Below are 14,164 nucleotides of genomic sequence, written 5' to 3' on the forward strand. Positions count from 1 at the left end.
GTCTGTCTCGCTCCCCAGTTGTTCCTCCCAGTTTGCCTGCATGCAAATGTGGGACCACCCACTCCACCAGCTGCCACCTTGCCCTGAGTCCTCTCTGCTCGGCTACCTGTCTCTGCCCCTCCTACCAGTCTGCATGAGTGTTTCTTCTTTAACTCCTTGGTTGTCAGACTTCCATATAGTTCAATTGGCTATCAGTTCTGGTTATTTTTTGTTTCTAAATTTGTTGTTGTCCTTTTTTTGGTTGTGGGGGGAGGCACAGTGCGTCTACCTATGTCTCCATCTTGGCAGGAGTAGACCCCGTATCTCTGTCTTGCTAGCACCCTTGACTTCTAAGAGGAAAGCTTGCCAAAGTCACGTCAGTTTGAATGGCCACTATTGAGGTTTTTTGCTTCTCAGAGTTCGATGAGCTCACCACCCCAGTCTCACTGTATTCACAGCGGCACTCAGAGGCATTAAAGACAAACGCGGCCCTGCTCTCGGACTCCTGAAGGGTTCTTCATCCCTGAGGCAGGCATTACTCAGATATGGGCAAGTTCTTCTAACATACAAAATCCTTCTTTCCTTCCTCCCAAATTCATTTTCTATGACTCTCTAAACCAGGCACCTGCTTAAGCACTCCACATGCCCAAAGGAAACACGGACACCTCTGTCTGCACCGGGTGACTTCCCAGGACAGGGGCCTCCCCAGCACTGAAGTGCAAGTCTGTGGTCAGAGCTCCTACTGAGCTCTGGCTGTCATTCCTCAGTCACAGGGACAAAAGCTGGGAGCAGCCCCGTCACTGACCCCAGGGGTGGGCTGTAGCGTTGTGTAGTACGAAGTCCAGAGCTCCACGCACCCCTCCTCCTCCATGGTCGTCCCCTCACACCCAACCCACGTGGTGTGACAGGGATGGGGCCTGAGCCAGCAGGGGGCTCATTGGTGGCTAGAGCCCACTGGAAAGCTAAGTCCTCCAGGTCTTTTTCCTTACCAGTTTTAGGACAAAATACTTGTAACCAATGTGAGTTGATACACACTCTTCTGGAAGCTCAGGGCTCCGGTACGGGTGACAGTGCACTGGGAGGTGTGAAGACACTGGCCCCTCCCTAAACCCCAGAGACCACATTCTCCGTAGTCTGTACCCGTCCACAGCACCGCCCAGCTGCACGCTGTGTGTATGCTTCTCACGAGCGCTGGGTCCCCGGCAACCACAGGGGCCCTGAGTGGAGTCCTCGGGCTCTTCCCCAGCCACGGCTGGGCTTGCAAAGATGAGGGCCACAGCCCTCCCCTCACTGCCAGCTGCAGGTTGACAAGTGACTGCACAAGCCAAGCAGAGGGCACCAGGGAAGGGGAGGGGAGGACCGGTCCCTCCACCAAGTAGTGCATGGAAAGGCAGGGATTGCGTGAACGCCGCTGACAGACCTGTGTGAGAGGTGCGTTCCGCAAAAACTCTCTGACATGGCTAATTCTAGTGTCTGTCACCAGGTGTGAAAATATTCACAGGAGTTAACTTCATAAAAGAGATCTGCTCCCAAATACCTCTTCCCCATGGCAGAGATCCCCAGTGTTCCCTTCATCCTTAGAAATAGAACTTCGGGTTTATTTTAGAGCTGCAATGTACTCAGCTAGCTACCCTGCATTCCCAGCCTCCCTCCCAACCAGGGGTGACCATGTGACTAAAGTCTAGCCAATAAGACACAAGCACAATATAAAACCAGTAGAGAGTTGGGGGCAGGGAGCTTTGCTTCTCCACCTTCCCTGCTAGAGTGCAGATGTGACAGTTGGTGCTCCAGCGTCTGGCAGGTGTGTGAGGAGGCCTTGGAGACCCCTCACCAGCACAGCGGAGACAAACAGGTCCCGTGAGTCCCAGGCACCCCCAAGTAGCACCAGCCAACCTGCCTCTCACCCTTCTCACGAGAAAGAAAAAAACTTCTATCTCCAGTTTTGCATCTTGCAAATTATGCAGCCAAAAAATCCCAGGCTAGCTGAATTCGACAAATTAATGCAAACACAAATGTAATTGCCTGCGAAGTAAAATTATAAATCTACCCAGAGTCAAGATTTCACGAACCCCTGAGGACGGTCTGGGAAACACCCAGCGCAGAGGCCTCGACCAGCGAGGGCTCAGGCTGATTAACAATAACAGGAGGAAAAGTCTGCCAGCGTCACAGGTTGGCTGCTTCAAAAGAGAACAACCTGATTATCTAAGGGTTAAGAAAGGCTCTAAAAATCATTATAGTTTTCAGAAAAATTGTGTCCTGCCCCCTCCCCAAATTCTTACTTCAATCTTTCTTAGTTCTAAAAATGTAGTGCCTGGTTGCATGTACGCTCCAAATTTCATGAGGTATGAGATGGACTGAATTTGTGTTTCTAATTCACGGCGTTGCTTCCCAGGACTAATCTCCACACTTACTGCGTAATGTGATGTGCTTTAAGTGGAGTCACTTGCAGGGGCCTCTTCCTGTGCTCATGTGCTCTCCCGGCCGAGGCCCCTCTCCCTCTCACAGCGCTGGCTGATCATCAACAGCTTTGCTCAGCAAACCCCTTGGTTCTCCAGGCTCCAGGCAGCGATGTCACTCACCGAGTGAGGAAGACGTGGTGACAGGAAGGAGCAGCAAGCAACTAGGCCCTCGGGAGGCTGGGCTTGGTGGTGGGCCCTGCCTGCTGAGCCTGCCACGGTCTTGCTGGGGAAGTGAGATTGACGTGAGTGAACCATCAGGGCTTTATTCAAACTATGTCTGTACTATGCTTACATGAGGAAGAGCAAGACAGAGAGAGAACCAGAAATGGCAGCTTGGAAAGAAAGGCCGAGCTGGCTGGCTGTGAAGGTGGAGGCGGGGCTGCCAGCAGGGACTGTGGCACCTCAGGACTCCGAAGAGGTAAGAATGGACCCTCCCCTGGAACCTCCAGAAGGAAGCAGCCAGCCGGACGCCTGGGTTTCAGCCCCAGGAGGCCCGTTTCAGACTTCCCCCCTCAGAACTGCGAGCTGATGCTGATCTGTCACAGCGGCAGTGAGGAAACAATTGCACTCCCTTTGCTTGTGTCATCCTCCCAGTCACATGAGGCAGATGCTCCTGTCTCCAGTAACAGTGGCCGCTGGAACTTGGAGAGCTCCAGCAGTTGCCCTGGCTGCACGACCACCAGGCTGAGATTCGAATGCTGTCCATCTGCCAGGATCAAAGTCCACACCCCTGAGAGCCCCACGTAGGGTGCCTGCAGGTAGAATGCATCCAGCCATGAACTTGGCTGGAGCAAAGGCACAGAGAGGGAAATCCAGCCTGTTCTGGGGAGGGAAGGGGCCTGCGGGACCTCAGGTGCTGGGGGAGGGCACACTGCCTAGACCTGCCCGGCTGAGAGGTTGGGGCTTCATCCCAGAGCCTTCAGGGGGGACACTGTGCTCGGTTGTCTGACAGTGTGAAGGGGGACAGACAGGCCAGTTGGGGAGCCTTACAGATGCGATGGAATGTCAGCCTGTACAGGGGTGGCCACGGGCAGTCATGGGAGCGATAACTAGGAGAGATGCCACAGGGGACACCTTAGGAGGTGGCTGTGGGTGGCAGGCAGTGGTGGGAGGGGAAGGAGGAGCAGACAGGACATCAAACTTTCACCCACAGTCTGAGAGGCTGGGCAGCAGCACTGACCGAAATGGGGATGCAGGAAGGAAGCCAGTCTGAGGGAGGGAAAGAGATGAGAAACGGAGAGGAGGAGGAGAGTGTGGTGGGAAGCACGGCTGGTGCCCACCTACAGGCTTAGTGGTGGTGAGAGGAGGGTGCCCGGATGGCCTGCTCTCCTCCTTCGTCCCTGGGGTGGTGGGAGGCCCAGGTTGCACCACTTTAGGGAAACCAAGCAGGTACCAGGGAAGACACACTCACACCACAAATGCAAAGTTGTACTTCTCTTTTTATGTTTCTTTGGGAAAAACAAAATGATGTACTTTCCCATCATGTAAGAGAACAATATAAAATGCTCAACGGAGTACAGGATTAACAGTTTAGCAGCTAAGACGGCCTGGGCCCAAGAGGATCTTTGGGGCAAAGGTATTCTTCTCTGGAAATCACTCTAGCAGTCTGTGTAGATGCTTTGCTTTGGGCCCACGCTCACCTTCTGAAGGTCTGCATGTTTAACTCTGAGTTTGGCAACCTAAGTTTCCATCTGAATCCTCCCACTAATGAGCTAACTTGGATAAGTCTCTAAATAGATTCTTGGGCCTAAGTTCCACGTGAGTGCCTACAACGAGATGACGCCTAAGACTCTCACTAACCACAAACGTTATTGCAAAATCCTTGTTTGTTCCTGGCTTATGAAAGGGAAGTGCAAGTGCATTTTGGTGCCTCTCTGGATGCATGCTAAATCACAGCGTGCATGTGGTTAGTGGGCATCCAGCACAGGACACGCATGGTGTGGACAAGGAGTAACTCGGGGAACGTGTCTGACGGTTATGGCTGCAGCCAGCACGCAGTGCAGACCCAGGCAATGGATTCCTACATCACGAATGGGGGGTTTGCCTTTGAAGTTGAGGAGTTTGCTATCCAATGAGGCACAAACCCACATGCCTGTCTTGGCCCCTGACAACTGCCAGCGGGAACCTACTAAGCACGTTCTTCCCTTTTTTTCTGATGGCATCGTGCTAAAGAAATGTGTGCTCACAGCAGAGGGTTCCAGGGAGGCTGCACCTGCAGCCGCCAGTCACATAGCCATCCTGGGCAGATGGCCCCAGCCTGGCCTCAGGGAGGCCCCTGTGCAGCTGGGTGTGTGGCCACAGCCATGACCGAGACCGGTGCACCCCTGTCCCTGAGAGCTGGCTGAGCCCAGCTATGTGCTTTACAGAGTGAAACATTCCAAGAAGAGGTCCTGGAAAAACTGGGTCTAGAAGGCAGGTTTTAAGGGCTGATGTGAAAAAAAGGTATTTTATTATCCCAAGCAACAACATCAGAAAGAAATGATTTCACTGCAATTTGGAAACACAAGTCCGAAAAAACAGTATAACAGTAACAAGTATGACAGTAACATGTTACTGTCTCTCATGAGTATGACATTTTCAGCCCGTGCAATCAGTTGGAGCAGGTCTGTGCCTCCGTCAGAGGGACATAAAGAACCGATGTCCTTTTCAACTTCTTCCACTGCCACCTCTGCTTTAAAGATTAATTTAAAGCTTTTAATGAACTACCTGTCAGGGTCCAAATCGACATGGCATGTGCACCATGTAATAACCGCTCAAGAGGCAGAGAGAATGTCCAACATCAAACACCCACCACTGCTCTGTGCCTCACAGAACCAGCTCCCAACTCCGACCTGCGAACACGTGGAAAGCGAAGCTCACAGACACCCGGACCTGCACCCGCGGTGCTGGGGCCCATGAACCAGGGGGTGTCTGACTGTCCTGGCCCCGGCTACTCAGAATCTCAAGAAACAGGCCTTAAGCACCAGCTTCTTAAAAGGGTGTTTTGTTTCTAAATAACAAAGGCAGACGTTCAGTGTTTTCTGAAATGTCTTTAATTGGTCTCCACAGATGCGGAGCCCACTGACGGGGGTGAGGTGTAATTTGTGGGGCCTGGCCTGTTATTACTCTGGAGAGCCTGATTCTGGGCCCCTGCACACTCCTCGGATTAAAACAAGCATGCAGGTAAGCATGGGGGCGACAGAAGGCGACTGGGTGGGGGAAGCCAGCCAGGGTTTGTGTCCCGCTCAAGGCAGCCTGGGTGCTGGGGACCTGTGGATGCCAGCTCTGACCTAACCAGCCGTCTGCCAGAGCCAAGTCCAGAGAAGGCATAACCGGTCGAACAACAATTCAACAACCCAGCCCCTGTGACAGGCATCCTCAGGCCTCTGGTGGCAAAAGCCCAAGCAGGACAAGTCCCAGGCAGGGAGGCCTGGGCCCAGAGTGGGCAGTGGGAGCAGCCGTCTGCCCTGGGGTCGGGAGGCTCCCCCAGCAGCAGAGCCTGCAGAGAGGAGTGGGGGCTGGGTCTCCACAGGGCGAGGGACCTGGGCTCACTTCTCAATGGACCCACAGTTGCAGAGAGAAGACTCCAAGCATTGTGTGGCTGTGTGTCAGCACGTGTGCATGTGTGCACTGTCTGTGCCTGTGTCCCTGTGTGTGTCTGAGCATGGGTGTGTGTGTCTGAGTGCACATCTGTCTGTGTGTCTGAGTGTGTGTGTGTTGGGGAGGCAGAGTGGGGTGTGGAGGGCAGGTAGGGAGGCAGAAAGGCGCAGGGGGGCCGCAGCTGTCCTGGCTGTGACAGCCAAGGTGTCACCATGGTTGCCAGGGGACTCGCATTGCAGAGACAAGTCGCTGGGACTGACAAAGTCCCCTTCCTCCTCCCTCCCCACACTCCTGCTTGGACCCCACTTCTGCCCCCTTGAGACTCCTCAGGCCACCCCCAAAAGGAGGAACTAAGGGAAGGATTTTCTCACCTCTGTAGGGGGGTGCCCCTCCTCAAGCTGTCCTCAAAAAGGTGAGATCTCAGAAAGACAGGGGTCCTGGGAGTGCAGATGCAGTTCCAGACCAGGCCAGCAGCACTCGGAGCTCTGAAACTGACAGCACCCCTGAACTCCCTGCGGTAGAGAACCTATCACCACCACTGGGTTCCCCAATGTCTGCAAGAGCTGGGGGGAGTGGGAGTAGGGGGAAGCGATGAGAGAGGGAGACAGAAAGAGTGAGAGGCAGTCAGAGACAGAGACGGAGAGAGAGAGGCAGAGACAGGGAGACAGAGACCAAGATGAAGACGGACACTGAAAGAGACAGAGAGAGAAACAGAGAGAGAGACGAACAAAGGGCCAAAGACAGAGAGACAGACAGAGACGTGGGGGTGGGGGGCTGAACACGAGCGCACTGCAGAACAGGCCAGTGGTCTCGCCTGTTGCGAAGTCTTCAGGGCGCACCAGTAGCCAGTTGCAAAGGGTGTAAATGTTATTGTTTGTACCTCACATTAAGCCAGGTGGTGGGATAAAAGAACTGCAGCCCAGAACTTTTTTGCTGCCAACAAGCTGTGGGTCCGCCGAAGGGCAGGCACCAAGCACTGCTGCCAGGTGGTGACATGTACCCGGGAGACAGGTCGGGCCGGGATAAGCCTTTTGTACAGAATCCTTTCTGAAAGCCAAGGGCGATTGCTGAGATGGTATCTTTAAGGCGCCTGGAACCCACCTGCCTTAAAGGACTCAAGTAGAAAGGTGACCTGCTGGGCTGGCCTAAGTGACCCTGCAGAGAAACTGGGGAGAGCCTGCACAGAGAGAGCCGAGGGCTGGACTGCCAGGGCTCAGGAAAAGCAAGGGAGAGGGAAACATCAAGAACAGGGACAAACAACAGGACCGGAGCAAGACAGGAGGGGCTGTAATCCGCCCTCGGGCTCTGCAGAGAAGGAACAGGCATGGGCAGTGGCAAAAACAGGTGGCCTGGGATACTCTCCTGGGGACAGAAGGAATGTGGGTGGGAGGCCATCCGTCCCCAGGAGGGAAGCGGATGGCCAGGGAGTCAGGACGGCACCCCCAGGACCCCTTCTGTTCTAGCACGGCGTGTGACGACCCCAGGAACCGGGAAGGGCCATGGCACTGACAGCGGCCTGCTGACAGGAGATCTTTGAGGGTCAGGCACCTCCCTCACCCAAAAGAGGAAGACAGCTCAGTCTGGACGGTTCAGATCAGAAAGGAAGAGCAAGAGCACGCTCAGCATATACCACACGCTCCACATACACGAACCTCCAAATTCCAGGAAGAAGGTTTGCCGTCCAGGGAGCTGGCTCTGAGACAGGATAGTGAGGAGCTAGGAAAAATCCTTGGCAAGTGGAATGGGGAAACTGAGGCAGATAGCTGAACACAGTGGCCGAGCAATTTACAGCCAGGTGCACATGGTCACCAGGGAGCTAAACTGGGAACGCAAAGACCCCGCCCCCAGGGTCAGCTCCCCTCCCCTGGCCTTCCCTCCCCGGAGAGAACATCCAGGCCTCAGTTGTGCTTCAGCTCCAGGCCCAGAAAAGCAGCAAAACCAGGTGGGCGATGCCAGAACCAACTGCAGTGACTGAAGACTCCCCCCCCACCCCCGCCCTGTCACTGACCAATCAGTGGAGACCAGGACCCTGGAGAAGGATGACTATTCTATTGAAACCCTCCCCTGAGACCTCCCCTAAGATTCCTAAGAAACATAAAAACCTCAAGATAAAGGACCCAGCATTCCCACTCTCCCTCTGCGGAGCAGCCCAGGCCATTCCCTTCCCCTCCTTCTTCCCCCACACATTTCCCCGCAGGCACGCGTCCCCTCAACTCTAAGGCGATGGGCAGCCGGCTGGCAGCTTGTCCCAGGCTGATCCCCTGAACCCGTCCCCAAAGCCCCCTTTTCTCTGGCTTCCCAGTGAGCTCGGGCAGCCCAGCCCAGGCTCTCCTACTGCTTCCTCTATGCTGAGCCCTTCCTCATTTCACTGTCCCCAGCTTTAATAAATGGGTCCTCATAGCCACCTGGACTGTGTTGTGAAGTCTTTCTTACACGAAGTCCAGAACCCACACACTATAGCTGGCCCTGGGCAGACTCCCTCAGGGCCAGTCCCCTGTATGGTGTGGGAATAGCTCCAGGTGCCCAAGTCCCCCTGTCCCCATCCCTAGGGATTCCTCTCCCAGGGTGCCCCCAGAGGCCCAGGAATGGGCATGGGACAGGTAGTACTGCCTCCTCTGCCAGCAGCGAAGAGCAGTGTTATTAACTCCACCACCAAAGGCAGAGCCAAAGCCGGACAGGTGTGTGACCACAACTGGGCCAGACACACTGAGGGCAGGTGGCTGCTTCTAGCATCCTAACCCAGTGGACAACAAGGTGGGGCAGGTAGAATCAGCCACAAAGGTGACCCTGGCCTGTGAGGACTGGCATTTCCTCCAAGCACCCCCATAGAGGGTCAAGTGATTAAAACCCAAGAAATGCCAATTTTGGTGCAGCCTTTCACCTTCAGGATGCTGGCGTCCTATGACCGTCACATGGCCAGGTCTCGGGGACTTCTTGAACTAAATAAGGTCAGTGCTGGGTCATCCTGGGTCACTCCATCAGCCTCAATCAAAAAATGCAAAACGAGCTATATTTGAAGGCCAGGAATAAATATTTCCTAGTGGGAGTCCCAAACTTTTTGGAGCAGGAACTTATTGGTTATTTCATTGCATTGCCTTTTTCGAAAGTGCTGTATTTACTAAAACACATTAGCAGTGAACAGTGAGTATCTGGAGGATCTCACCACTGCCAGGGAACATGGGTCTCCTTGGAGTAAGGAGATGGAATGGGGAACCTGGACACATCCACGTGGACAACTGGTCTACCAGAGCAGCCAGGCCTGGAGTTGGCCCACAATCCCTAACCCTGGCCCCTGACCCCTAATCCAGCTCCTTCCAGCATTCCGCACTGCCTCTCAAGAGAAAGGAAAACAAGCTAAGGGCCAAACCCAGACAACAGAGCACATGGTCCACACACCAGTCTACACAGGACACAAGGTGCTGGTTAAAACGAAGCGCCTGTAATCCAGCTATCTGGGATGGGTGACACAAAAGTAACTGGTCCAATTTGGGAAGCTGACAACAATGGAAAAAATGTAATACTATTGGGGGATGGGGTTTGGGAAGGAGGACAAAATTCTAGGAAATTATAGAAGGCTTTGCTGTAAAAAAGAGTTTACAAACTTCTGATGGGGCTGGAGTATAAGAGAAGTCACTCCGCCGCCCCCCAACACCCAGCATTAAAGCAACTCGGTGGTGCCTCAAAGGGGAGGGGGCCGAGACCACACAGGCAAGTCCAAGTCCCAGTGCAGACGCAGGGCGAGAAACAGCAGAGTCGCATTAAAGTTAGTGGGATCCTGACCATGTTTCTCTTCATATCTTCACTCCATACATTTGCAAATAAATTTAAAATTACAACACAAAAGCAATTAAAATGAGAGAGGGGATTCACATTCTGGGAAGAGTGGCACCATGGTAAAGGGTAGGATGTCCCGACAGAAGGGAAAGCCAGGCCAGGGCTCTTCTCTCCATGCAGGCAGGGGCTGGGGCAGGGGTGCACAGGGGGCAGCCCAGCTGCTCTCAGTTCTTGTCACCTGCAAGCCCCTTACGCACACTTTCTGCACCAGCGAATGTTCCAGGTTAGGCTTGTGGGTGGAGAACACTGGACCTGGCACACAATCCCACAGCTGGGCAGTGATCTCCGGTGGCCAGGCACACAGCCCTGCCGCTAGGACCTTCAGAAACCCTCTGCAGAGGCGTGAGTCATTGGCTACCAGGATTCATCATCAAAGACACGGGAAACCAGCGAGGCCAGAAAAGACCTGCAGAACTGCTCACACGACCAGACTGAAATTGCACTGCTACTGACACGGAGGGCAGTAACACTGGAGCAAATCGCCCATCACAGCTCGGCTGCAGCAGCTAGCTAACTGTGCCAGAGAGAACCGCACGTGGCCATCAATCATCTCAGAGCTTGTTTTCAGAAAGGGGACCTAAAGGGATCGTCAAGTCAACCGATCAGAAATATAAGTCCAAAAGAAGACTACATCTGTCACACAGAGCCATTCGTTTATTGCATGTGACAGTTATTTCATTCCAGAGAAGTCTTTAAAAGAAAAACTCTGGTAGAACCAAAAACAGCTGTGAAACCGCCCTCACAGTGTACAGTGATGTCATGTACGTCCACCCCATTTCTAGCCCTACTGCTTTCCACAGTCGTTTGCCCTGGAACAGGTACACAGCTAGGGCTTTCGCCAGGCCCCAGGGGTCACAACCCCCACAAATGTTCCTACACATCCCCTCTCCCTTCAGCTTGCACAGCTCCTGCACAGACGCCAAGTCCACACCTGGGCCGCTCCCTGCCTGCACTTGGCTGGCCACAGCCCCACAGTCTCCAAGGACATTATTATTAGAAATATGTTCTGAGCCAGTGCCATCAGACTCCAAAAATCACCAACTCCTAAAAGAGCACCTTGCTGAAAGGGCCTGATGAGTGTGTGTGTGTGTGTGTGTGTGTGTGTGTGTGCACGCTGAGGCCCTTTCCTACCTCCCACCCTGCGGTCCCCCGACGACTGGCCCCCTCTGGGCCCTCCCCCTCATATGTGCTCTAGCATATTCCTGTAGTCATATTGTGGGACCTACCGCTGCAAGCAGTTCCAGCCCTCACATCTTTTAATTCCTCTTTCAGGCAAACCCTCTTTCCTTCTTCACTAGGATGAAGCAGCGGCGAGAAGCCCCAACCCTCACCTCCAACCCAGCTAAGGGAGAGGGGAGGTAGGGAAGCTGTTTGGGTTTTTTAGCCATGGGATTTCTTTCACATTTTAAAAACGGCCTCTTTGCCATTCTGGTAGCAGTATCATATACTGTATTGCATATTCCCTTTAAGGTGGCTCCCTTCAGAGGTCTGCTGAAGAGAACTGCAGGGTGTCAACAGGACCCCGCTCAAAGATCTGCTTCTGCCTCCGGGTAACAGGAGCACCTGGGAGTCACCTAAACAATTGGGGCTCAAAAGGTGTGAAGGAGGCCAGAGGGTGCGCTGGGGTCCGGATACCCTAAGCCCTGCCCCTTCACCACTTCTAAACGCAATGTCTCCCTATTTAAGAGTTCTGGGTGTGACTTGCAGCAAGGTTCCCCCACAGGAAGGGCTCACCGCACACTGGAAAGGGAAGTCTAAGGGGCTGCAGCAACCCCGGGGCTCCCTGCAAGGGCGCACACGGATGGATCTTCCCAGAAATGCGGTGCCACAGGGACGGCGCTCGAGGTGGTCTGGCTTATCTAAAGATCCGCACCGCAATCCCGCCCAGCCACAGAATCCTTCGGCGCCCCAAAGACACATCCCACTTCTTCACCTCCCCTGCACGGCGCCCGCGCTTACCGTCTCGGCGTCGTTCTCGAACACCTCCCGGGCCTCCTCCTTGCTGCACAGCTCTTCGATGCATTCCCTCTCCAGGTGGCCCTGCTTGGCCTCCTCGAAGACCTGGTATGCGCGGCGCTGCCTGGGCCGCAGGAACTGCGCCGCCTCGCGCGGCCGCAGCATCACGGCTGCTGGGACGCGAGCAGGAGGACAGAGCCAGGGGGAGCGCGGAGGAGCGGGGAGAGATAAGAGAGAGAGCGGGGACACGCTGTCAACCCGGGCTCCGCACGCACCGTCCTCCCCGCTGCGGGCTCGGGGATGCGGCAGCGGGGCGGGAGCGCACAGAGCAGGGGCGCACGGGGCCGGGGTGGGGTGCGGGCACTGGCGTTGCCCTTGGCCCCAGAGGTGGCAGGGTCTTTTTTGAGAGGGTCTCTCGATCCAGCCCGCGCCACGGCCCCCGCGCGGTACTCACTGGGCGCGGACTCCGAGGCCAGCAGGAGTAACAGCAGTGTGGTGCCCAGGGCGGCGGCGGGCCCGGGCGGCGGCGGCATGGCGAGGCCGGGGGGCCTGGGACAGGGGACGGGGACCGGGACCGGGGTCCGGAGCCGGGCGGACAGCCGGGAGCGCGTGCGGTCAGAGTGCCGGGGAGGCCGTGGCAAGCCGCGGGCGCCGCGGGGCGGTGGCTCCGGTCATCCTGTGCAGGCGGCTCTGAAGGTCACATCCCGGCGGCGGTGGCGGCGGCGGCGGCAGCGGCGGCACCTCGGGCTTGCAGCCGGTCTGGGCGTAGGCGGCGGCGGGGCCGGGGGTGGCCGGGGCGGGGCGCGCGGCCGGGGGCAGGACTGGCCTCCGGGCCGCGCCGGGCGGGCGGGGCCGCTAGCTCCCACCAGCTGCCTGGCGCCCCAGCTGGTTTTCGCTGGAAAGATCAAAGATTGAAGGGGAAACAGGTCAACGGGGCGTGGCTACTTCACACGCCGGCTGCTTAGACTACCGCGTCCTGGAGAAGGAGTTTCCATTAAATCGGCGATGGAGTGTATTAATGCGAGTGGAGTAAAAGGAAAGAACTAACACCCAGGTACCACCTGTCCAGGTACTCCAATCTGACCATTTACCAGATTTCAACCTCTTTCCCACCCCACCACCCCCAACCCAAATATCCCATATCCTTTTTGGATTCTTTCTTCTTGGGCAGATTTTCTCAAGACTTAAAACTCACCCAAGAAAAGATAAACTGAGGTCAAGATGAGTCCCGATGGGGGCCAAGGAGTGACATTAAATTATTTCCTTTTGTAATATGTGTTTTCCATAATGATGACATTGAAAACCTTGAGGTTTCCCAGTGGGTATTTTAGCTGAAAGCAGCATTGTACTTGTTCGCAGAGACCAAGACTTGCTGTCTCTCCTTCCAGAATATTTTGCAAAGTCACAGGCAAAAAACACACAAACAGAACGAAAACGCAGCAGACCACTCAAAGGGGACTGAAGCAGGCAGTGTGAGTCCCGCATGCAGGGGAGGGCTCCTGGGCACAGCCTGGGCTCTGCAGAGTCCTAGTCCCCGTTTCCCCCACACCTCAGAAGATGGGAAAGGGACAGCAAGTCACCTCCGCCCCACGTGGTCGGTCATTTTGCTTGGTGGGTTCAACACCTGGGGTCCTGACCTGTTTAGCAGGAGAATGAAGCGTCATTGCTGATAGAATGCTCTGAGGTCATCCATTTAAAAGTGAATTGATGAACACTAATATATTAAATTGGGGGAAATGAATGTTCATGAGGATCATCTTAAAATAGAATTAACAATTCAATAGATTAGTCACCTGCACCTGTGTCTGAACTAGCGTTATGCGGCACTCCCTTGTCAGCTCGCCTCTCAAAGGCAGCCTGGTGATGCAAGTTCCCCGCAGACACCGCAGAGATCAGAAAGACTATTGCATTCAGGCACTTCTTTCTATTTCTTAGGGATTCCAGACCAGCAGCCCATGGATGGATTTCAGAAAGTGTATTAACTAGAAATTGTTTGCAGTTATTCTCCGCATCATTTGTGTGTGTTTGAAGAAGAGAGTTCATAGAGTGCATGTAATTTTCAGAGTCCAAGTAAGAGTGAGCTCTCCGGCCTCTGTTCTGCCCCTCTGGGAGCGCCTGCATGGGTGTGGGCTCAAGGCTTTAGGTAACCAGGCATCATATGGCCCCATGGGATGGAGCCTTTCAGGCCCCCTGACGCCTGGGCCTGGATCTTACTCCCTGTCCCCACATTCCCCACTCACCCCTTCTACTGAGTTGGTACCCCAGTAATCAGGATACCTCCCATCATGTAGAAACTTTGTTTAAGGAAATGCATTCACATGCACTTGCTCATTTTGATTGTGATAACTGCGGAATAC

General features: G+C 54.7%; 1 protein-coding gene across 2 annotated transcripts in view; it reads right to left on the minus strand.

Moving 5' to 3' along the window:
- The window catches only part of GAS6 (growth arrest specific 6), a 47,249-nt gene extending 34,664 nt beyond the window's left edge, over window positions 1–12,585 (minus strand). Inside the window, exons 1-2 of one of the 2 annotated variants that reach the window (XM_045821702.1) lie at window positions 12,262–12,585; window positions 11,811–11,980 (exon numbers count right to left, since the gene is read on the minus strand). In XM_045821702.1, the coding sequence (XP_045677658.1) occupies window positions 11,811–11,980; window positions 12,262–12,340 (249 nt within the window). In that variant the 5' untranslated portion in view covers window positions 12,341–12,585. The remainder of the gene's footprint in view (window positions 1–11,810; window positions 11,981–12,261) is intronic. The other variant, XM_045821703.1, reaches the window with a different exon arrangement.
- Window positions 12,586–14,164: the final 1,579 nt, after the last annotated feature.

The sequence above is a fragment of the Phyllostomus hastatus genome, unplaced genomic scaffold (genome assembly GCF_019186645.2).
Source record: "Phyllostomus hastatus isolate PE091 unplaced genomic scaffold, TTU_PhHast_1.1 phas_scaffold_46, whole genome shotgun sequence".
Taxonomy (NCBI): Eukaryota; Metazoa; Chordata; class Mammalia; order Chiroptera; family Phyllostomidae; genus Phyllostomus; species Phyllostomus hastatus.